The sequence below is a fragment of the Pleurodeles waltl genome, chromosome 10 (genome assembly GCF_031143425.1).
Source record: "Pleurodeles waltl isolate 20211129_DDA chromosome 10, aPleWal1.hap1.20221129, whole genome shotgun sequence".
Lineage (NCBI taxonomy): Eukaryota > Metazoa > Chordata > Amphibia > Caudata > Salamandridae > Pleurodeles > Pleurodeles waltl.
In genome coordinates, this window is record NC_090449.1 from 561,840,238 (window position 1) to 561,866,343 (window position 26,106).

Here is a 26,106-nt window from a genome sequence, read left to right on the forward strand (position 1 = left end):
ATCTTTGCAAACTGTGCACCAAATTGCTGTAGCTGATGCTCACTTTTATACTTGTGTTTTCCCAGTTAATTGTGCAAGCTATTTTTGGAATTCTGGTCTACGCTTTTGTCTGTGCTTGAGTAAACCGTTGTGTATTAGAAAAACCGCACGTATGTATGCATGTGTACATGGAAAAAGGCTGCTCCTTTACAGCTCTGCCATGACTGAAAGGGCATGTTTTCAGCTGCACTAGACTTTGAAATAAATACGTAATCAAATATGTATGCCCTACTTAATAATGAAACCGTGTGGAAGGTGTATAGCTATTCTAATTCGGGACATAATTAAAATAAAACTTCCAAAACGAATGATTTGCCTCAACTCTGTGCAGGAGTTGTATCTTCATTCCTGGGGAATTCACGAGAGTTCCAATTACCAATGATGCTCTTCCCAAATCCCATACCCACCCGGATGTATAACGCAATCACCTCCGCACCCGCACCACAAAACCTATCTAGGACCTTTCAACTAGACAGAGCACATATTGCTGCGAACAGACAAAAAATGTCTTCCAACGGCCGGTTTAGATTTATACACCTCACGTACATACATACGGCATTCTACACTTTCACTGTTGTGCTTCTCCACAGGCTCACACTGCTGGTGGCCGTGTCGCTCCCGATGCCAACTTCTTGCATATGGCATGGGTCTGTCCCGAAATCAAATTCTATGGGCAGAAGCTCACTGCCTAACTACAGGCACTGACTTCCCCTGACCTGACCATAATACCCAGGATGGCACTGCTTGCCCATAACAAGGATACAGCAAAGCTCTTGCACTGGGCCTACTACCTGGAAAAACAAGGTTGGCTATGAATTTGAAATCAAAAGCTACTCTAAAAAATGTCCAATGGGTTTGAAACCTTAACACCTCTTTCCCTCTGCACCCAGACCTAAAAACATAAGAACACTGCTCCATACGTATCTAACAGCACCACATCACAAACAGTAAGAAACATATTTCAGTGAACTGGACAAGACTCACACACTCCTGTGACAAATCACACGCCCATAAATACCAATGACTGGGGGTACAATATTAAGATGTCAGTTGAGTATAATACTGTAATGTTGTGTTCGCATGCCCTGCGTATGTCAGACTAGATAATAACGTAAATGTCAATCTACTGAATATGCCTGTACTGTTTGTTTAAGATGAAATTATGTTTAGACCGTCCACTGTTGGGACAGATATTTATTTTTGCAGCCTATGTGACTACTTTATTCAGGATATTCTACTCGTTTCTAATTGGTTTATTTAATTCTATGTTTAGCATAAATGTGGTGTTAGAGGCATCACTACTACAATGATTTATTTTACATTATATTATTTATTTAATATTTTTAATGCATTACTGTGAAAATATACATATGTTTTCATAATAATAACTTTAAAATATTTAAGCAACAATATCATATAAAATACATATTTTTATGAATTATATCTATATATTTATGTAGATACACGGACAATAATATTATAAAAATATAAACAGTTCATAATAAAATATATTAATTACATCCTAACACTCAGTGAAATAATTAAATCCAATTTATTAAATAATTCATATTTAATTATTACCTAATTAATTTCCCACCCATTCCCCCTACAAACTCTACAACCTGCTACAACACTATAAATTACTACTAAAATGAAATACAACATTTTAAATCACTTAAAATTGCAAGCTAAATTTAAAAACAAAATATTAACAGCATCTATATAAATAATTGTAGCATATAAAATTGATATAACAACGAGAACACATTCAAATGATTAAAAAAGTGATGTCATTTTAGCCACTATGTTATTGAAAACGACATTAAAATGTTGGTATTGATTAAAAGGATATTAGTTACCTTACAAAATGATATTCTAGTCAACAATATTTGTGCATTACGATATTTAATTTCCGATATTTCTGTCTCTGGATCTTTTTACCTTGATACTTTGTCCAAACACTGGACTGTGGGGGTAGCAGTCTGTTACATTTGATACCAGGATAATATGCTATTGTTGTTGGTATTTAAGCTCATGATTTCTTTTTGCATTTAATGATAACAGGTGCACCAACAGTATTTATCACAGCTTGGGCAATCACAAGAATTTACTTTGAAAATAACGGGTAAGAATATGAATAATTTTTTACTTTTTTTAATGCTTCATATAAATAATACATTTTTATAGTGCTGACCTGGTATGCAAGCTACTTTGAGTACAATGCAACTCTTAATCCTAATGGCTATAAATGCCAGATCCACTCAAAGCATAATGTGGAAAGAAGCTCCATCTCCTAAGTAAAAAATAATATATATATTAATTTAATTCACTTTTTGGACCCCTTCGTTTTGCCCACTATATGGTTGGAAGCCCCTAATGTTTTATGTTAATACGACATAGTTGTGCTTCTTCAGCCCTACTGTGACACTGGTCTGACCTGACTCATGCTATTTAACTCTCCATGAATATACATAATATACATACTTAACATAACTTCAGGTAACAAAGAAGGTGCCAAAAGGTTTGTACCACAGTTTGTACCACTTAGGCGACTGAAAAAGAATACCTTACTGTAGAAAACTGGGTTATTGGGTAAGGGGAGTGGAAGCCTCACTTAGGCAACAACTACAATCCTTGTTAGGTTGAACCACAAAGTCACTAAATTAACCTGTGCATAACCCTCTAGTAGCTTGGCACAAAAGCAGTCAGGCTTAAGTTAGAGGCAGTGTGTAAAGTATGCACCACACAAGCAGTAGTAAAGTGAAAACACAACACAAGAAAAATCGCAAATAAATCTAGAAAAATAGAATTCAATTTAATTAATAAACTTATACCAAAGCAACAAAAATTGAATCAGTAGAACTGAAGGTACACAATTTTAAAATTTTCAGTGAAAACAGCACCTAAAAGCACAAAATGTCATTCACGGACGACTGAACGTACTAGCAGAGGGAAAGAACAAATTTAGCCTGACCGCAATGAACTGTGTGTTGGCTACAGGGACCTGGTTAACCTTAAATAAGAGTTACCTTGAAAATCCGGTGATTAGAATTCTGTTTGCATTGGAGGAGACCACGAGGAGCAGGCTGAGGGTCATGGACAGTTACCGCTATAGCACAAATTTGCAGGTCGGGCATTGCAGACGATCATTGTAATAGCATCAAGAGCTCATCTGGAATCGCAGACAGTTTTTTCCGTAGATTTGAATTTGTAGTTGTCGTGAGCCCCCATTGCTGTAGTGCGAACTGCAAGACTTGTGTTCCTGGTCGCCACAGTCAGTCATTGGCACAAAGAGCAGGACTCACTGGTATTGCATTTTGGCGGTCATCGCAGGAGGCAGAACATTGGAGCAAACTGTCCTCTTCACGGTTGGGAGGAGACCAAACTTCAGAACCTTTACTTTTAATACAAGGGGAGTACACCCTGATGCCACTCAAGTGTCCTGGACCTTGGGAAACACCTCTTGAGGATCAGGGACTTAGCAGTTGCAGGAGGTCAACTGGGCAGTTGCATTGTGGCCCCTGAAGCTTGTTGTGTCCTTGTAGCTCACACAGGAGGTCAGCCAACTTGCCCTTGGAGTCACTCTGGTAGCCTGGATGAAGAAAAGAAGGTACAGTCTTCCTTCTCAGACAGTAAGGCAGTGAGTCAAGCTGCAGGGCAATCTCCTGGCAGCTGGGCAATTCTTTGGCAGCTAGGCAATCCTTCTTCTTTAACTTGCACAGTTCCAGGAGTGTTCTGATGGGTGGCTTTTTGTGTAATATTTATACCTTGTGCTACCCTTTGTGTTGGGAGACTCCTTGCCCCCCCACATCTAGTTCTGTAAAGATCGTCCCCTGTTAAGGATCCAAACTGTCTGGGGTGACAGAAAACAGGGCAGGTTTGGTGTCAGGTTCCTTTGTGTATGAAGGAGGCAAAGCCCTTTGAAGTGTAAGGGGGATGAGTACAGCCCATCCCTAGTCACGCTGCCTGGATGGCCCACCATGCCCGCACCTAAGCCCTCTTTGTTTTATGGTCTGGAAGAAATACACAAAACTCAACGGCACAGACCTTCACAGTCATGTGAGCCAGGACACTGACAGAAGGCACAAATGATTGTGACACGAAAATGCCAAATTTCTAAAAGTTGAATTTTAAGAACGTGACCTAAGATCTGACTATTAAAGAGGACTATCACTTACATTTCATGTGAGTGGAAACAGCATATCTCTACCTGCTCCTAATCTAAAGTCCACACTGATTAAATGTAATAATGTAACCCAGTGTTACTCAATGAAAGAGATAGGCCTTACTGAAGTGAAAAACAACTTTAGGAGTTTTTTCACTAGTAGGAATGTAATACTTAAGTACATGTGTCCTACTTTTAAAATCCAATGCACCCTACTCTATGAGCCTTTAGGACCTACTCTAGGGGTGACATGAGTGTTAAAAAAAAAGGTTTAGATCTGGCAAAAGTTTTGGTCAAAATGGCAGTTTAAAACTGCACTACAGACTGAAGTGGCAGGCCTGAGACATGTTTTAAAAGGCTACTTCAGTGGAAGGCACAATGAGTGCTGCAGGCCCACTAGTAACATTTAATTTAAAGGCCTTGTGTACATGGAGTACCATTCATCAGTGTCTTAAAAGTAAATTAAATGTGCCAATTAGGTATAAGCCAATTTTACCATGTTTAAAGGAGCGAGCACAAGCACTTTAGCACTGGTTAGTAGTGGTGAAGTCCACAGTCTTGAAGCCAACAAAAACTAATTCAGCAAAACAGGATGGATCAACGCGAAAAGTTTGGGTGAAATACCATGCCAAGGATGTCAGGTCTAACAGTTACTCTAATAGATTTGCAATTTAATTCAGTGATTCAAGGACCTTTAGTAAGTTACCAAGTAATTTTAATCTGCAGCCACTAGTGAAATTAAGTAAAACTTGTACCACAGACAACCTTTTTAGTTCTCATAGCATGAGGGCAGATTAGGCTTGAAACCTACAATGTTGACATACTTTAATTATTGGCCTTTGACTGAGGCATGGTATTAAATCAAACATTTACACTTTTTTTTAGTTTGGTGTAAATTCATTAGAACGTGCAGGAAGCCTATTTAGTTTATGCAAACATGCTCTGAGGGAATTCTGGCAGTGCCAGTATAAAGGCTTCTCTCGATAAGCAGAAGAACTGGGTGATGAGTAATTGAAGTACAAGTATCTCTGGCAGAAAGGAATTAACCACCTTTTGCATTGGAATCTTTCAGTAAAGATAAATTCCTGGGACATTTGTATTGAAGGAGCTACTTGAGGACTGACTAGTTACGTTTCAAATGAGAAGACTGATATCTTTATTCCCTTTGGGGAAAAAACTGTAGTTTGTGTTAGGTTTTTTCAGACAAGAATTTTTTTGTTTTAGGAAGTTTTCAGCCCACCAAATTTAATTCCCCATCACATTGTCTGTAAAATGTTGCCTATCTGATATCTAGTATCCCAATACAAGTATTGAATTCTTTTTCGGAAAAAGTAGAAATACAATGATAGAAATACATAAAACTCTGACCATCCTTTACTCAAAGGTTACTGGGATTTTTTTTAAAGATCCATCACTCATTTTTCCTTTGTTTCAATTGTTGCGAATCTGAATGGAAAAAATGAATAAATTAGCGTATGAGCACTATGAGAAAGTAAGAATGAAAGAAAGAAAAGAATACAAATCCTTAGAAAGGTACGTAAAATTTTGAATTATGTTGCCATTGTTTCAAATGGTTTGAAATGTTTGTCCTGAAGGATACACACCTGAACAACTCGGTGAGAGCTGAAACACGTTTTAACATAATAATGTAAATATCATACAACAAGACTGACTCCTCACTTATACTGCAAAAACTTTCTCCCAAGTACCACAGTACCACCTTACACTCTACACTAGTGTAACATTTCACACCTGTGAATGTACTGATATGAAATATTTGTTTTATGGATATTGTATGTGTTACAAAAAATAAAATAATACGATGAGCAAGTGTTAGAAATGAGGTTTCTAGTAAGCAGAGGTGTGCACCCTGTCCAAGTAGGGACCCCAATCCTAGTCAGGGTAAGCCAATTACACACCAAAAATTAAAATTAGCTCACCCCCTTGTAGCTTGGCACAGAGCAGACTTAACCTAGGAGGCAATGTGTAAAGTATTTGTGCAACACTTGAAACAGTAAAACAATGACAACACCACACAAAATGTTACCACACCTGTTTAGAAATATGGGGCTTAATTTAATAAACAAAACAAGACCAAAATGACAAAATCCAATGGGAAGAAGTTGAGACATGAATTTTTAAATAATATCTGCAAATATAGTGCTTAAATACATAAAGACCAAACCGGGGACATCTGGTCGCACTTGACGTTGAAGACCCGATGCAGCGAGCAAAGGAGGTGATACACCTGTGTTGATCCCTTTGGATGCAGGTGACGTGTCGGTTCTGGTCCACACAGTTGTAGATGCATAGTTGACAAACCCTTTGCAATGAAGACAATGCCTCATCATTGAACCTCGCAGCCAGTGAGCTGAAGACCTCAAGAAGCGATGTGTCAGCATCGAAGGAGGTGTGCTGGTTCCGACTGGCACAATGGTGGCGAAGCATGGCTTTTGGCAGTTGCATCACTTTATACCCACTTCGAAGGGCCCAAGACTGGATTTGCAGCCCTTGGCAGTGCAAGACTTGCAGCAAGCAAAGTGTAGGTGCTGTAGATGATGACCGTGGAAGTCTTTTGTGTCCCAGAGGCTTTAGAAAAACAGGAGGTAAGCCAGCAAGCCCTTGGAATCACTCTGGGTTCAAGTGAGATGGGTCCAGCCCTTTGTCAGCAAGGCAGGAGGTAGCAGGCAGTAGGGCAGCACAGCAGTTGTTCCTGAGCATCAGTCCAGAGTAGCAGTCCCTGAAGCAGTGTAGTAGTCCTTCCTTGCAGAGTTCTTCAAACGTCCAGAAGTGTACTGATTTGGTTGGGTCAGAGGTCTATCTTAGGGGTAACTTATACGTAATAAAAGGGCAGTTTAAGGCTTGGCAAAGGATATAAAATGTAATGTCAACATGGCAATCAAACCGCACACATAGGCTCTGCAGTGGCAGGCCTGAGATATGTTAGAGGACTATTTAAGTGGGTGACACAATCAGTGCTGCAAGCCCACTAGTAGCATTTAATTTACAGGCCTTGGGCACATATAGTGCACTTTATTACGGACATATAAGTAAATTAACTATGCCAATTGTGGATACACCAATGTTACTATGTTTTAGAAGTGGGAGTACAAGCACAGAATCCTAAGGCCAACAAATACCCATCTGCAAAAGTGAGGCAAAGCAGGCAAAAAGTTTGGGTGAATACAACACTAAGGCTGAAAAATATGCCTTTTTTAACTTCTTTCAGTATTTGGCTTTGCGACCTCCATGTTGGGGGGATATCTAATCATCTACTAACAGAAATCTGAGTAAGTTAAAAGAATAAATAGGAAATATTTTGCACAGTGGGATGACAACAAATGTTATTGCCCATTCCTAGTAATAAAGCTTAGTTAATGATCTCATTGATGCGATGTGCTAGTCATTCAAAAACCTTAACTACTGACCACTTGGTCCATTTATTTTTAAATCAAAGTCCATTTTAACACAGTGAGTGTTGTGACTAGGGACTGTTCTGACCAGGGACTATAAATATGATGTGCTCTCCTTAATCAAGCCATTCCTAGCAGCATTTTATAATATAAAGTTATTTTGTAGCTAAATATACTTATTGTAAATGCAAATGCTTTATTTACTAATATGCTTATTGATATATTAAATGTTTTATAAAGTGTGGAAAAGATCCACTTGATGGCAGAGCACTTTACAGCACAGCAGTTCCATTCAAACAGTACAAATGTATTAAACACTAGCATAGGGTGAATAACAGATTGTACGAGCAGAGTGTTATATAATATTTCACTACCAATTAAAAGTACACACAATGGGGGTTATTCTAACTTTGGAGGAGTGTTAATCCGTCCCAAAAGTGACGGTAAAGTGACGGATATACCACCAGCCGTATTACGAGTTCCATAGGATATAATGGACTCATAATACGGCTGGTGGTAAATCCGTCACTTTTCCGTCACTTTTGGAACGGATTAACACCTCCTCCAAAGTTAGAATAATCCCCATTATTTGCAGAACAATTACCAGTGGTGATCCTGGGGGAAGGATCAGTTCTGTACACTTCCTACCCACCGGGCCTTTTGTAGTTGCAAGAGGCACTGAAAGAAAAGGGTTTACATTTTTCCATAAAATGTTTATAGGAATGGGAATTGAATATAGTTCCATACTGTAGGAAATTGGGCTATTAGTTGTGTGACCTCAACAAGTAATAGGTCCACAATTGTCCTTACCAGGAACTAAAGACCCCTTTGTAGTGCTTGACTCTCACAGGCTAGTAAAGCAGAGCTATCCAAGGCCTACTCAAGGGAGGTGGTGTGGGGTGGTAATCACCATTCACTGGCACACAATATTAGCAGTCAACAAATGATTGTTCAGACAGTATTTGTTCTTTAGAAAAAGAAGTACATTTATTACACAAACACACACACTGCTAAATACAATGCAATAATTTACAAATATTTATATTGGCAGATGGAAAATACCATATATGACAGTTTGTAACCACTGGTGACCCCTCCCATGAAGGAGGCACCCAAACAAATCAAGTTAATAGCACCATTCCATATGGAAATAAAATAACTATAGATACCTTCAGCAGAATTAATTGCCATTATTGCTATAATCAATAAAGCATCTTAAACCATTATGCTGAACAAATAAGGATTTGTCATAAGTGAACCCTGTGTTTGTGTATTTCTTATACATTTTGCAACTCGCAAAATGTTATGCAGAAAGGTGTCTCAGACACCTTCTGCGAGTCGGTATGGGGTCGCAAAGACCCACCTCATTAATATTAATGAGGTGGGTCGCAAATTGCGGCCCCATACCGACTATGGGCACTCGCAAACATGGAGGCCTGCTGTAGTCAGCAGACCTCCATGTTCGTGACTGCTTTTAAATAAAGCAGTTTTTTTTTTTTTTAAGTGTAGCCCGTTTTCCTTAAAGGAAAATGAGCTGCACTTAAAAAAAAATCTGAAACATTTTGTTAACGGTATTTTTTCAGGGCAGGTAGTGGTCCCTTGGACCACTACCTGCCCTGAAAAAATAGTTTGTGGTCCATTCACAAAGGGGAAGGGGTCCCATGGGGACCCCTTCCAATTTGCGATTGGGTTACCATCCACTTCAAGTGGATGGTAACTGCGACACCATTTGCGACCGCATATGCGGTCGCAAATAGTATTGCATACCACTACGAATCGCAAATAGGAAGGGAACACCCCTTCCTATTTGCGATTCTGAAATGCATTTTGCGAGTCGGTCCCGACTCGCAAAATGCATTTCTGCATTGGAAACACGCATTTGCAAGTCGCAAACGGCAGATTTTGCCGTTTGCGACTCGCAAAGTGTTTCCTGCATCTGGCCCTTAATTCCAACAGACAGCATCATGTTGAGATAACATTGTATTGCAACCATACACTTGGCCCCTAGGGGGCCTTAATAATATCAGTGTACAATTTAACTACTTTTAGGCCTTTCAGGCCTTCATGAGTGTCTCCTTATCCATTGCCACTAGTGGGTGTGACACACCCTATTGTAGAGCAAAAGCTCCAGCCTTGGGAGAGCTTGAAAACATGCAACAAATACAGTGGAGGTGATGGTTTTGAAACGCCCCCCATTCTCTGGTCTTGAACTCCTGGGGGTTTGCCACTAGCATAGCTTTATATGAGGCTCTATATACATGCCGCTGAAATGTTAATAGATGTATTTAAAGTAATGACCAGTGCCTTCTTCTACGGTAATATTTGAATGATGAAAAAACAAGATAATAAAACCTACAATAGAAAATCTTCTTGATAAATATCAATAAGCATAAAAACACAAACTACGTTGGGCACTGTTTAGTGAAGTTTCTTACCTGGCTCCTTATGCCTGAGGACGCACATGCTGTTCTGGTTCTAAGCTGGATGCCAAAAGACAGATTTATACTTCACCCAAATAAAAATAAAAATCGGACTTGTGGATAAAATCCTGGGCAGCTGAGCTGCTTGTATTGGTGGCAGAAGCAGAATGCATGACACATCTGTTTTAAGCTGCCAGAATAACTGGGCAGGAGAAGCTAAATGAAAGTAGTGAGTTCTACAGTGTGGTACAGCTATACGTAGTCAAAGACCCCCTATAGACATGGAAAACTGGTAATTTCTGTTTCCGTTATTCCCGGTAAATGCTATTTTTTGCTCTCAGCATATGAATGCTCAGGATGAAACGACACGGAAACTCAAAGGCCCATATTTATACCTTTTTAGCGCCGCATTTGCGCCGCTTTCTGATGCAAAAACGGCGCAAACTTACAAAATACAACTGTATTTTGTAAGTGTGCGCCGTTTTTGCATCAAAAAGTGGTGCAAAAGCAGCGCTCAAAAAGTATAAATATGGGCCAAAGTTGCATTAAATCTTGTTAACAATATTCAGTCAGTAGCTACCTGTTATCTGCTGAATAAGGTTTACAAGGACCCTTCTAATGAGGCCGTTAGTGGTAATATACTCAATAATGTTGTTCGATGTTAGTACACATTGTATAGTTTCCTACATCAAGTACCACCAAGGAATACATTGCCAAGAAAACCGATACCGCCTCATAACTCTAGATAATTCTCTAGTAAAGAAATAGAAAATGAGTTTAGAACTGTTGTTCAAACCCTTGTACTCTCACATCTGGCTGGGGGCAATGCTGCTGCTCAATGGTCTTCCACACTGGCCATCCTAAATGGCACCCTTATTACTACAGAACGGCTCACCAAGGACCTGTGACAACCCCTCCACCCCTCCACCCTGAAGGTGCTCCACTGACACCTGTTCAAAACCACACGCAAAATGTAGAGAACATTGCATCTCGCACTCCTGCCTATGAGAATGGCAAGCTCACATTCTCTGTTGGCTCTCTGGATCCCAGCAGTCAGGAGACCATTACACACTGGAGACCTGAAACTGCAGACAAGAAAAGACAAGGCAACAGGCTTTCTCTATCAATGCACCTAGAATTTGGAACAACATCCCTGTATCCTTATGGACCACTACCACCCTGCTCTCATTTAAATAAGAGGTGTTCACACCTTTTTAAAGTACACTACATCACTATTTGGTTACAGTCACTTTTGATTTTAGAAACCATCTATCCTTTGTCAGAGATAACTGTGTCCTTGTCTTTTAACATGTATAGTGTGCTCCTGACTCTTGGCTGAGTTAAATAAATATCAGATACATACATTCATACATACATGAGATGTAACAGTTGAGTGTGACAAATGTCTTTAATGAAGGCAGTCTCAAACTGTGTCTGGTAAATCTCTTTTGCTGTCACTATGCCCACAGAAAACTGTGCTATGCATTACAGTCCTGCACAGTGTTCTGGAATGCTAGGAACCGTCTGATCGTTTTCGATGAAGAAGTTTTACAGTGACTGAACAGCTGACTTTTTTGTCCGTATTGACTGGAAATAACATAACAATTATGAAATGCCCAGAACCACTTTAAACAAGTCTGTAAATGGGAATATGCAACTCGCTCACTTTACAGCATATGGTGCGAAATCTGGTCTTGTACTTGGCAGGTCCCCAGAGACAAGACTCCCGCTCAGTCTTCAGTAAAAGGAAAACTCTTCTTTGGAAGCAGCATTTTTGTGCATGTCTTAAAGTGTGCTATGCAACTTGTCAAGAAGACAGTATGTCACGCATGTGGTTCATACTCGGGTGCCAGAGATCTTGTACCAGTTCACAGTAGTATAAGAACACCGAGGAGTGGCATGTAAGGATCTGATTTAAAGCTGGGTGGTAGTGGAAAATTCTCTGATATCTGAAAGAAGGATTGCTTGTATAGCAAAAGGTTGGTGGAACAAATTCCACCGGTGTATTCTTGCACTTATTTATAACATCTTCTAGAAATCAGAGGATTCAGAGGATTTTCATTAAGCCCCCAGGTCCTCTCTCAAAATGGGCACATAAAGGAAAGCAAGAAGCCTTCATGAATGCATGTTTGTGATAGATAAGTAGCACAAGCCTTCCGAGGGGCAGCTGAGCGCTTTACCAGGTCAAAAACAGAGATAATTAGGGTGTAATTGGAGTGGGTAGCTGGTTTTCATGGTGTCAAAGAGCAAAAGTGGTTGTTAGCGAATCATGATTATTCAGCTTAATGATCCGCTGCTCATTTTGCTCTCTCTACATTCCGCGATATGTTTGTCAGTGTGGTATTTTTTCCTTTTTAATTTAAGTATTTTAAGAGCTGAAATGTATTTTTGTCGGTAAATATACTGGAGCTTATTCAAATTTCTAGGCATTCTGGTATCTGTAAACCCTTACAGTGGAAATCCTACAACTAAGTGTGGCAGAATGGGAAAAAAACTAACATTTGCAATGCAATGGGTCTCGCAATTGCTTGTGTTAGAGCTATTGGCATTGTAAATTCATAACTGGATTTTTCTTGCCACATAAATTGGTTGCCCCTACCTCATAATTTGGTCTTTTCCTGCCACATAATTCCAGTGGCCCTGCATATATCTAAAATTATTCTATTTACCTTATTCCTCTGTCTGCAGCCAAAAATGAAAATGCTGCCATTCAGCATCTTAATTTAAATCTGCCATGCTAATTGCAGTAGAATACCACTTTCCCCACTTACCATCAGAGTTCCTGGCTGGCAAACACAATTAACCCCCCAAAAAAGACAGTCACAGAGTAACAAGAGAAATAACTAGAAGGGTCACCCAGATATATCAAGAGTGTTCAAACAGTCATAGTGTTATAAAGATGTAAAGTTCACCTGAATCATGGTCATAATTGCAATTATCATATAAGCCCAATAAAAACCCTTATCAGAAATAAAAATTTGGCATTAGATTGTAATGCTCAGAACAGCCCTTAGAGAACACCATAATGCGAATAGCATTTGAAAGAAACATGGTCATGTAACCATATAGTTAGCCTCTAGAGAACATAACCACATGAAAAGAACATAAACCAAAGTAATGCAGTGTAATAATATATTTAGCCCCTAGAAGACAGGGGCCCAGATTTAAGAAGGCCTAGGGCCATTCTAATGACACGTTAGCGTCACTTTTTTTTACACTAGAAACGCAGCGCCATTGTTAAAAAAAGTGGCGTTGTGCATGCATTTTGCCACATTGTAACCCTTTGCGCTACATTGTGACTGCGCCAGGCATAGTGCATACAAAGGGGGTGATCCCCTGTTAGTGTGGCCGAAAAAATGGCGCAACGAAATCTATGACATTTCTGTGTGTCATTTTTGGGGCACCTTAGCGCCTGCTCTGAGCAGGCATTAAATACATACTACATACAGTGCACGCCTGGTGAATTTAGGGGGGGGGTGCAAGAAAAGTGGTGCTGCACTAGATGCAGCACCACTTTTATTAAATATTCCCTATAGTCCATTACACATTTAGCAAGCCTACTGCAATGATATTACAAAGAAGACCCTTAGAACACAAATTACTCTCAGCTGTAAAACAAATGTTACAGCCATGAGAGAGTTTAAAAGACACTGAATGATAGGAGGGAGTTATTATTTTGGGATCCCCACTGACCTAGTGTGGGGGCACTGGGATGATCTAGACAGAAAGAACAGGTTGTGATGAACGTTTTGAAGGTGGGTCCATTATCCTAGGACTGCCACAGAATGAGTTATGAGCAAAAATGTTTTGTAAAAGAAGGCCCTCACAGTATTATGGGACAGCTAAGTGCAGCGAATATTGTAGTCTGTTGACTCTCATGTTCCGAACAACCCGTGGATTTTACCACAATAAAAATATCATTAGTAAGAAACATGGCCATGCAACCATAAAATTAACCACTTGAAGCCATTTGAAAACATAGGGGGTGATTCTGACCCCGGCGGTCACGGACCGCCGGGGCCAGGGTCGGCGGGAGCACCGCCAACAGGCTGGCGGTGCCCCGCAGGGCATTCTGACCGCGGCGGTTTGGCCGCGGTCAGATGCGGAAAACCGGCGGTCTCCCGCCGGTTTTCCGCTGCCCTTAAGAATCCGGGGATTCTGACAGCCCATACCGCCATCCTGTTCCTGGCGGTTCTCCCGCCAGGAACAGGATGGCGGTATGGGTTGTCGTGGGGCCCCTGGGGGCCCCTGCAGTGCCCATGCCAAAGGCATGGGCACTGCAGGGGCCCCCGTAAGAGGGCCCCACTTTGTATTTCAGGGTCTGCATTGCAGACACTGAAATACGCGACGGGTGCCACTGCACCCGTCGCACCTTCCCACTCCGCCGGCTCAATTCTGAGCCGGCGTCCTCGTGGGAAGGGTCTTTTGCACTGGGCTGGCGGGCGGCCTTTTGGCAGTCGCCCGCCAGCCCAGTGCAAAAGCCAAAATACCCTCAGCGGTCTTTCGACCGCGGAGCGGTATTTTGGAGGGGGGAAGTCTGGCGGGCGGCCTCCGCCGCCCGCCAGACTCAGAATGACCCCCATAATCTCAGAACTATCAACCATACTGCAATACTAAGCCCCTTAGGACACAAACTGCTCCCAGCTGTAAAACACAAGTTCCAGCTGTAAGAGAGCTTAAAAAAATAATAATAATACGGAATGATGCGAGGAGTTATTATTTTGGGGTCCCCATTAACTTAGCGTGGGGACTCAAAGATGACCTAAACAGAAAGCGTGTCATGGAGTGGTGGTCCTATTGTCGCAGGACTACCACCGCCTGAGTTGTTGTGAAAAAGAATGCTTGCAAAGCATTATGCGGCGAGTCTTCCTGAGTGTATTCAATATTGTGGTTTTGGCTCTCCTACTGTGGTGGGAGCAGTGCTTTGGCTTTGAGGATTTCTCCTTTACGTAAAGCATTTACCAGTTTCAAGTGCTTAAAGGGGAGAACCACAAAAATGACTCTGATTAGGTAACTTTAAACAATGTGACCAGTGCTCCAATAACGCCAAGGAGGTTTGAGGTGCTGGCAGTCAATCACAGCTCTTTAACTTCATGCACAAGCTGTTATTATTCGCAAAGTCATTGAGGACTATCGTCCAAGTGCATTTTCCCATTAATATCTCAAAATCTACGGAATGGATTTACACCAAATAACTGAAAGCTTAACCTGTGTACCGAAAGCTACCGTTCTGCCAATGTTGGCGTAATTCCATCCAGCAATTTGGGTTGTAGCCATGTTCAAAACTCCTATGGGAATTAACATGGGAAGCACACGTTTTTTGACACCCCTTTTTCTCATTCCCCGCTTGACGGATTCCTTCAAAATGCGCAATAAGGATCACCGGCACACTTTAAAAAAAAATGTATTTAGTGAAGATTCGTCAAACAGTGTCAAAGATATGGACAAGTCAGAAAAAGGCTTTATCTATGGAATCATGGTCCTAACTATAGCTACCTATATATTACATGTGCTTGCAAACTAAAATCTAGCACAGAAGCAGTCTATGATGAATGAGATTAAAAATAATTTTAAAGTTTGTAAGGACAGGAGCTACAGAGAGGAGCAGCAAGAATTTTCCTGCAGCACACAAGAAACAGATATTTCTTCTTGTTACCCCTTAATGGGGAAGGCATAGCATTTGGACACATTCCCAAACATGGGAGTGAGCAATGGGAATGCCCATGCTCCATCCACGGAATGTCTCCCAGCTTGAAATGTAATTTACCCAGCGCAAGCCTCTGCGTTACCCAGCAGTTTAAGCCAACACCTTCTACTACTGGGTTGAAGGTGTGGTGGAACTTGTATGGACACTCTCTGATTACTCCCAAGTTCTCCTTCAGTTAGATGTTCCAGAACTCTCCCCTAGTTACAGGCAGTGGATACGGGAACAGAAACCCTGTTACATAGATTTTTTTTTGTGGAACTTAGGAGAGACATAATTCTTCATGTTAAAACTGGTTTTAGCAGAACGAGTGAGGGTGGTCTGGGAAGCTTTCAAATTGTGATTAAAGGCAAATGTATGTTGCAATAATCTTGGGTGCTAAATTCATTGAAGGCACACATAAAAGACCATATTCGGTACAAGATCACAGAGTATGCGGAGGTGGCTCAGATTTAGTGCCTATTCCAGAAAAGTATGCAGGAGATCATGCATAAAGTGAGGGCAAACACCCTATTAAATCATTAGCAGGTATGACTCTATGTCCCTGGTCTGCCAACAACTTCACTGAAATCAATGATTGCTTGGGTTAACCCCAGTGCCTCACGACCCAAATCCTTGAGGTATTCTCTGAATAGTACACAAACCTACATTCTTCTCTGAGTAGTGCACCCCTGAGTATATTTCAGGATACCTAGAAGAAACAGCCTTTACCGGGGCAGGTGATGCCCATTGCCAACTCCTGATCCAGGTCAACTGCACATAACCAACAAATCTTATTCAACTTAAAGCATGACCATGATTCAAGGCTTGATGCGGCTGCATTTTTTTAGATGCTTCAAAAGGTTTTGACTCCATGGAATAGGAATACCCCTGTTTCCATCCTAAAATGACTAGCGATTTCGATAGAATTCACAGATTAGATTAGGATTTTATATAGCTCCCCCAAGGCCCACATTCACATTAATAATTGCACATCAACCCTCTGCAATTTCTTGCGGCACCTGCCAGGGATGCCCTCTCACACCTATTCTTTATATGATCACCTTAGAGCCCTTAGCTGCAAAGCTCTACCAGCACTATTCCAATCACGCACTGAGCTACACAAGTCAACACCTCCTCATTTTGCTATATGTGGACAGCATAACTTTACAGCGGAGGAAACCCGGTGAATGCCTGAACTCCATAATGAGGGAATTTCTTTTATTTAGTGCATTGTCGGAGGTGAATATCAACTGCGACCAGTCCCAGATCTTGTTGCTAATAGAGGATACAATTAGATTCACCCCGTACATCCTGTTGATATGGATAAGTGCTCATTAAATTATTTTGAAATTTGGATAAATCGTGATTTCAGTGTGGTCATTAGGGAGAACTTTGGGATTTTTATGGACAAACTGGTGGATCAGGTAAATGGCTGCCCTTCTCTCCCACTGTCGCTTTTAATAAAAATGGTTGTTCTTTCAAAACTGCTTTATTTCTTTGTAAGTCTCCCAGTGCCACTTTGCAGGTCCTTCTTGCGAGCGCACAGATCCAGTATGATCAAATTGGCTTGGGCTTTTAAGCTTCCTAAATTTAATCTGGAAAACATTGATGCTACCTTACCATCTCAACAGTTTTGAGGCTCGTAACTTTGAACTGTATTATCTCTGTGCACAGGCCCACTTTGCATATTATTGCTAACAAACCATTGCAATAGCTCCTGCATACTGCTGTTGATTTAATACAATATGGTCCCCAGCAGCAGATAACTTCTTGGGACCGTCCCCTTGGCTGATGAAGGTCATCCATTCTGTGATGTGCTGTCCATGTGAGTGGGATGAACTGCACAAGAGAGCGGGTCGGGATATAATTATTTCTCATGGCTTTTGCTCCATTCAAGGCTCTCAGTAAACGGACAAAGGCACTATCCCAGTTACACTATCTCAGCCCTCCTGACATGATGCAGTTAGTAAAGAAATATCCGTTTCAGACCACTGACTCCTTGTGTCCCCCCAATATATTTCTTTATTTCAGTCTCCAAAGTGCCAGCAGATCCGTGTTTCCATTCTTCTGACAGGAGCCTGAAATATTTCAAATCCTCAACAAAGCAATTAGTTACTATGCTACACCATTCGATGCTGGATGATGCCCTATTGCAGATGGTTCGACCAGGATTTAATGGGAGACTTATCTGGGGAGGCAATGTCAGATGAGGAGTTGTGATTTTGTTGTGGCCAGACTGGCTCCCTGTCCCAAGCAGCAGGCTTTGCATTATTTATTTTAGGTGCCTGCATATGGCATATAACACCCCAGCCAAGTTTCTTGGGTATGGGCATCAGGTGGACTCTAACTATAACAGAAAATTCTGCATTAACAGAAAGTGGTAATGAATTGCACATTTGTGCAGCAGCAACTGAAACATGAAAGAAGACATTCTAGTTCTGGGAACATATGTGATAAATAGTTTATTAGATCTTAAATTGCTAAAAATGTTGTGCTATTCAGATTTCGCAGCCATGAAGTCAGGAGACTTGTAATAGATGTTAAACTTAATACAAGTTAGAAGTAGAATTGACAATTCACCTTCAAGGATTAAGCTAGCCTGTGGTACTACAAACAAAATCTAAAACTAAACAAGCATTTGCAATGCAACATGTCTCGCTTTTGCTCGAGTTAAAGCTGTTAGCGTTGTAAACTCCAACCCAGACTTTTCTTGCCACATAAATTGAAAATGAAAAGTAAAACATTTTCACATAAGCGAGCCGATTCACAGCTTCATGGCTGCCATGAGCATCAGCGTTAAGAGATACAAAAGAAAAAAGAACTTTGCTTGCAGTCAAAGTTATCGGCAAAAGTGCAATTAGCTATGTAACAGGGGCTATGGCCAAGCGGGGACAAAACCTCCCCAAGGAGGGACAAATGTAAGTCATTTACCAATGTCATCAAAGGATTTTTAAAAAGGAAAGCCCACAAACGAGTGGTAGTGATAGTAGTGATGTGGGCGTTGTAAAAGCCCAGATACATACCAACATGTCGGAAAAGCAGCACTTGTGGGCTGCTATGCTCTACCTAAAAACGAGCCTGACTGGTGGCTCTGTGTGATTGTTCTAGCCAGGTCCTCTTTAGCTGTGAGAAGGAACATATTTAAAAAAGGGCAATTAGAGCCACTTGTCATAGACAAATTGACTAAAGGGGGAGGGTGAAATGGATTACTGCATAATATTATGTTTGATTTTGGGGGCAGATTTATGGATAGTAGCATTGGACGGAGTGCAGCGCCACTTTCCCTGCGCCCCTTAGCGTCCCCTACTGCCACCATATGTGTGTCATATTTAAAACACAGCGCACCATGCCCAGGGTAGGGGGAAATAGCGTCATTCTATGTGACGCTATTGATGTACTCTGCAGGAGTACTGCCAAAATGTTGGTGCTACTCCTGCATAGTACATAGGGGCCTATTCTAAAGAATGGAAGCCCCCTCTTGTCGGCTTCTCTGAGCAGGCGTCAAAAGTGCCGAAAAACATGTCGGAAGGAAATCTCATAGATTTCCTGCACCATTGTTTGTGTCCCACTTACAGGGGAACACCCCCTTTGCATATATTATGCCTGGAGCAGACATGATATGGCGCAAAGGGTTACAAAGTGGCGCAATGCATACATTGTGCCACACTGTAAATATGGTGCGGGGATTTTTGCCTTTTTGGGGTACATTAGCGTAAAAAATAATGATGGTAATGTGGCGCAAGCTGGTGCTAGGGCCTCCTAAATATGCCCCTTTTTGTGTAAAAAAGTGGCCAATTCTTCACCATGAGATGCAGACGGCACAATATTGTTGGTCATAGCAGGAGGAGATTGAAGCTCCCTAATTACATTCAACAATAAATTTGCCCTATTATGTGCTTGGGTGATGCAAAAGTTGTAATACAAGGATCTAGCTATTCATTATTACCTTTTTCTTACTCACCTTCAGGAGAGAAGCAGTTTTAGGTTCAATATGATAGTTTGGTCTGCATTGTCTTTCTGCTGACTAAGGTGCGAGTTTTAGCTTTACTAATTCAGGAGGGAAAAATGTATTCTTTTTTACTTTAAAAGGATTTGTCTTTGGTTGCAGTGGTCATTAGGTATTAAGAAGAGTGAGGGAAAGAGAGGTAAAATATTTATTTATGTTAGTATTTTCTAAAAGAGGAAATCATTGTTTAAGTAAAAGTGGGCTGCATTTAGGGGCAGATTTATGTAAAGTGGCATTGCACCATGTGCAGCACCACTTTTCCTGTGCCCCTTAGTATCCCCCTACTGCCACCATGTGTGGGCCGAATTTAAAATATGGTGCACCATGGCGCAGGGTAAGGGGAATTAGCATCATCCAATGTGACGCTATTGATGTACTCCGTAGGAGTAGCGCTAAACTTTTGGTGCTACTCCTGCACAGTACGTAGGGGCCCATTCTAAATACTGGAAGACCCCTTTTAAGTCTGCTTTGAGTAGGCATTAAAAGTGCCATTAAAAATGGTGCAAGGACATCTCATAGATATCCTTGCACCATTTTGTTGCCCCCTCGAATGGGGGAATGCCCTCTTTGCATACATTATGCCTGGCCCAGACACAATGTAGCACAAAGGGTTACAGAGTGGTGCAATGCATGTATTGCACCACTTTGTAAATACGAAGCAGGAATTTCTGCCTCGTTGGGCCACATTAATGTAAAAAATAATGATGTTAATGTGGCGCTAGGTGGCGCTAGGGGACTATAAATATGACCTTTAGTTCTTAGAAGAGGTGAGACCAAAAGATGATAGATAAAGATCAAACCATTGAAAAATTGTAACTTCCCAACTCTGAATATTGTCATAGCTAGTGTACATGAGAAACAGAAGGTGGACCTTTATGTGACTGGCTTGTTATAGATCAGTTTTGCATTACACATTTCAAACAAATTCTTGAGCTAAAGAGATGGACTTTGTGGATCTTCTATCCACAAGATGGAATAACCCAGAACAGTTGCATTGTGTCTATTGACACAATGACACATGATTTCTTCAGCAAGAGTGTTAAGGCATAAGGTGGACATACTAGGAAGGTAGTAAATTAGAAGGAAATTATAGACTGTGATGTAAAACTTTGCATGTGACTGCCAAATGGTGGGGAGGAGTATCCAGGTCAAGGTGGTCAATTTTTTATGTTGCGGTCTGCGCATGTAGAGGTGCTGTCTTTCTGTAGAATTAAGGTCAAGCACCACTCAATATTTATTCTGGACAGCAAATATTTTTAATCTGAAAATTAGAATATGTGATTAAAAGAAACTTGTTTGCCTTACAATGTTTTATTGAGCCCCTATCTATTTTCTGATCAATTGTTTTACAAAGCAAATGTATTAAAATGCACCATTTCATTTTATTCTATTCTCTCATTGCCTTTTACCTAATATTGTCTTTTACAGATGTTGGGACATAATTGAATCTCCTTATTGGTGGATCATTAAGACTCCAATCCTGATTTCTATTTTGGTACAGTATCATAAAACTCATGTATGACACAGCCATCTTTATGTTGATTACTTGGTCAGCAAAAAACTTTAAACAACAGAATATGATTTAAAAAAAAAAAAATATCTAATTTCTGCCATGTCCGTGATGTCATGTTTACTATCATCAGTAAAAATATTTATAACGTTCTGTTTAAACAATATCTTAAATGTGGCGTTTTCGTGTTTTGCCATTTAGCATTCTTACGTTATTTAATGTATTTTGTTTTAAGCTTACCATCTCTGTTTAAATCTAATGCTTAAAACTGAATTGCTTTTTTGTGGAGTCGTTCTTTATTAAATACATTATGCGAAATATGAATGAGTCTGTATTATGAACATTAGCTTCTCATTTGCAACAACATTGTTCCCAGGCTAAAGCTAGAGATTAATTTTGCAAAGGAAGGTATAATAATGCAGATATATAATTAACATAAAGCACAAAACCTGCAGCATAAATTCAGATCTGTTTTGTAATGACTGTGCAGAAATGTCCGAATCTGCAAGCATCATGGTATGAATTGTAGGTCTTTCTTGTCTGTATTTCAATCTGCAAAATCTATTAATGAAGAGGTTATTTCCAGTAGAATGCAGCACTTGACAGAGACCCAAAGAAAAATAACAAAATAGAGGAAATCATTTATAACTCCCAAGACTGTGGATATGTACACATGCACGTTAATGGAATGCTCGATGCTTTCTAGAATTCCCAAAATGCACTCTTCTGATGTCCATACTGTAAATGATGTGCTAAATTATTAGAAATTAGAATGAAGCAGAACCTCACTCACATGTTGTAGCATACGTCATCATTGAGGTTGCCCCTTGCCTGCAATAGATGTTGCATGCAGACTAACCATGAGCTTTTGTTTTTGGATTTTCATGTGCGTGCCTCCTAATCTCCTAATTTAGCCAATATTGTCTACAGGAAGTGCCTGTTTGTCCACCTTGGGCCTAGCTTTCAAACTTGTGTCAGAATATTTTTAACTCGTTTTTATTAATTGGCTACTTCACAAATGGTAAAAATAAAATATCCAGGAGGTAACATTTGGGAACTCCTTCATCCTGATTAATGGGTCAACCTTGATCCTGGTCCTAATGATCATACCTATTGGGCAGGGTCATTCTTCAGGACCGCAAGCCCTTATACTTGCCCCAAAATATATAGCACCTTATTCTCAGATATTTATTTTTGTGTACATTAAGAAGCCGTATGAACACAGGTTTCACTTATTTCCAGGGTATTCTCCAGTTATTAGCAAAGAGAGTCCTTGAGGCTGGGCGGTGGTGTGCAGATTAATTCTTGACTGGATGAGCCGAGGCCAAAGGGAGAGTATGGGCAAATCTACACACAGGGGAATGACATCTGCTAAAGCTTCTTGTATACTCACTACCCTAGACTTACGACCATCTTTGTGCATTACTTTAATCACCTCTTCTGTTAGGTCTAGTGTTGAAGTGCTTTTTGGGAAGAACACATCAAATTTGAGAACACAATTCCTAATTGCAGAGGAATATGTCTCTATTCCTGTAGTTCGCAATTGTGGCTACATCACGATTCATCAAACCTGAACATGCTCCCTGTGAAATGTGTCTCTCAGCACCACGCTGTTCATGCATCAACCAAAATGTAACAATGAAATAGTAAAACGTATTCAGCAATGTAATCCATGACCTATGGGTGACTATGAGTTGAGTTTCCAACACTTTATTCATTATAACTTCATTAGTGGTAAATTTGGAACTCCCAGTCCTCTCTACTTTTGCTATCAGGTGATCACCAGTATGAAAACAACAACAGTTCCCTGATCATACGTTGAAAATGCAGCTTCTCAAAAAACAATGTACTTTGAAGTCTATTACTGTGCCCTGTAACATGCTTGTTAGTCATGTGTTTCACTTCCCCATACTGTATTAATATATGTATTCATGTATGTATAATGCCGATTTTAACTTGCCAAAAGTGTTGTCATAAATATTACTGCATTGTTCTTTCCATAAGATTCAAATGCAGATAAACCAGGAGGTACAAACCACACATGAATACTACTGGGGTAAAATAGGAAAATGCCCTCCAAAGTTATGCATCAAGGCTGATTTGGATACATTTGTTTTGCGGTGCTTTGTGTGTGTTTTAGTGAACACAGAGTAACCTCTGTGATGCATAATGTCCAATGGTACTGATTTTCACTAATTATGATTTTGCAGGAGATATAACATTTTTTACTTGACTATCCATATTTTTATATAGTTTATATTTTTATTTTCAAATTGTATTTTTATGAAGTGCTGTATATCTGATAACGTGCCAATGCACTTTATATTGCAGCATGACAATGTAGTCACTATTTGTGTCCTGAAATAGTTCCTATTATATACAGTAGTTTCATTTACCCCTAACTGAGGTATGTAAAATAGATTTGGTTTCATTCTACTACTGAATAGTAAGCAATTAGAATGGGGATAGAGGGTTGAGTGAATAAGATACAGTAAAATCACTGTGAAGTTCTTTCGCAGGCTCATATATGTTTTTCTGAAGTTGACATTTCAATGCGTACTATAAGTTATATTTCAATATCTAGGTTTAACAAAGAAGTTAGTCTAGTGAATTAGATCCAGCTATTATCTGATATTAGTAGTGATAGTTTGGACAGCTGTCTATCCACAACAGGCATATTTAATTCTATATTGATCTATGTTAGGCCTTTTTAGGTTAAAGCCTACATGAAAGCTTCCTTAGGAATACATTCTGTCCATTGCTTGCCATTAGTTTTGTGGTTTGTAACACACATTTGCTTGCTTTTATTTTCTAGCTTTTTTATTTTATTTTAGGCTGTCGAGCATGTCTTTGTCCCTCTCGTGGAGCATGGCCTGTTTAGTGTACTCTTCCACAAGTGTTCACTTTATGTAAGCAGGCCTTTAGATCCTGTTCCTATCTTGTCACATTTGCTGTGTATTCAAACAGAGAGGTCAAATGCAGGCTCTGTCTTCCGAGCTTGGTGCTTACGTTTCTTTCTCTGACTTCAAAGTAAGAGGGTCTATCTGACAATCTCAGGTATGAAAGAAAATACTTTTTCTAGCACACAACAACATTTAAATGTCTGTAAATGAACTGTACAGATATTTCAGAATATATGAGAAATAGGAAAGCATAGATGAGGTTATTTTTTGTAATTCTGATGTGTGGTGGAAACAAATATTTAAATATGATTAAAAAAAATCAATACACAAGGTGTGCCATTCCCAAACATTATTGTTTGTTCTCTGTATAGTTTTATTAGTAAAACTCTGTGCCTGTGCAAAAGGAATGGTCATTTTAATTGAACATGTGCTGACTGTAGGGTGGTGCATCACCACCATGCATACTTCACTCTACGCCACTGAACTCTACAACACTCTGCTCTACTCTATGCCCCTCCACTCTATGGCACTCTATGCCAGTCCAGGCTATGCCACCCTACACCATGGCACTCTACAACACTCTATGTCACTAAACTCTATGCTAATCTGCTCTATGCAACTCTACTCCATTTTACTACCATTTACTACACTCTATGTTACTCTACTCTTATCCATTCTAAGCCACTCTGCTCTACTCTACAACATTTAGGCTGTGGCACTCCACTTTACTCTACTCCACTCTATGCAGCTCCACTGTACAACACTCCACATTACGACACTCAACGACAATCCACTTTATCCCACTCCACTCTTCCATTCCACTCCACACTAAGCCATTTCACTCTACGACACTCCAGCCTACGGCACCACACTCTATGACACTTTACTCCTCTCTACTCCACTCTATGCCACTCCTCTCTATGACACTCTCCTCCACTCTATTCCACTCTTTGCCTCTCCACTCTTCAGCACTTTATTTCAATCTACTCTGTGGCTCTCCACTCTACTCCCCTCCATGCCCCTTCTGTCTATGCCCCTCCACTCTATGACTCTCCACTTTAGGCACTTTACGGCACTCTACTCTATGCCACTCCACTGGACTCCACAGCACTCTATGACACTACTCCACTCTAATATGTGCTGCACTGCACCACCCTTTTCTGATCTACAAATCTTTACTCCTCTCTCCGACACATCACTCTTTGTTAGGCCACTATATTCTGAACCACTCCACTCTATGTCACTGCACTGTATGACACTTCACGAGACTCACACCACTCCATGACACTCCATTCCACAACACTGTTTTCTATCCAACCCCACTCTACACCACTCCACTCTGCAACATTCCACGCTTGACCCCTCCACTCTAAGCCACTCCACTCTGTCTTTCCACTCTACAATACTTCACTTTATTGCACATCACTCCAGGACACTCCACACTGTGACACTCTACTTCAATGTATGCCACTCTATTCCACTCTATATCACTCTACTCCTCTCTACACCGCCCTACTCCACTTCACTCTATGTCACTCTGCACCATTCCTCTCCATGTCACTCTACTTAAGTCCACTCTACCTCACTCCATTATATTCCACTCTATTCCACTCTACCCCATTCTACCCCTCTCTACTCCACTCCATGATACTCCATGACCCTCCACTCTATGAAGCTCCACTCTTTAGGCAAGGGTCATTCAACTGGGTGGCAAATTTATTTATATAAGTTTTTATCACCGAAATTTGAGGGAAAAGTGTTTTTTTTTGCCAAATTTGCAGGTGTGTAAAGGATTCTGGGTAACAGAACCTGGTGGGAGCCCCACAAATCACCCCATCTTGGATTCCCCTAGGTGTATAGCTTTAAAAAATGCACAGGTTTGGTAGGTTTCCCTAGGTGCCGGCTGAGCTAGAGGCCAAAATCCACAGCTAGGGACTTTCCAAAAAACAGGTCTGCTTTCTTTG

At 40.5% G+C, this 26,106-nt stretch overlaps 1 protein-coding gene across 2 annotated transcripts in view; it reads left to right on the top strand.

Annotated features, from left to right (window-relative positions):
• The window catches only part of VIPR1 (vasoactive intestinal peptide receptor 1), a 997,445-nt gene that overhangs the window by 913,766 nt on the left and 57,573 nt on the right, over window positions 1–26,106 (top strand). For both annotated transcript variants that reach the window (XM_069210994.1, XM_069210995.1), the window contains 2 exons: window positions 2,104–2,164; window positions 21,158–21,224. In XM_069210994.1, coding sequence (XP_069067095.1) covers window positions 2,104–2,164; window positions 21,158–21,224 — 128 coding nt within the window. The remainder of the gene's footprint in view (window positions 1–2,103; window positions 2,165–21,157; window positions 21,225–26,106) is intronic.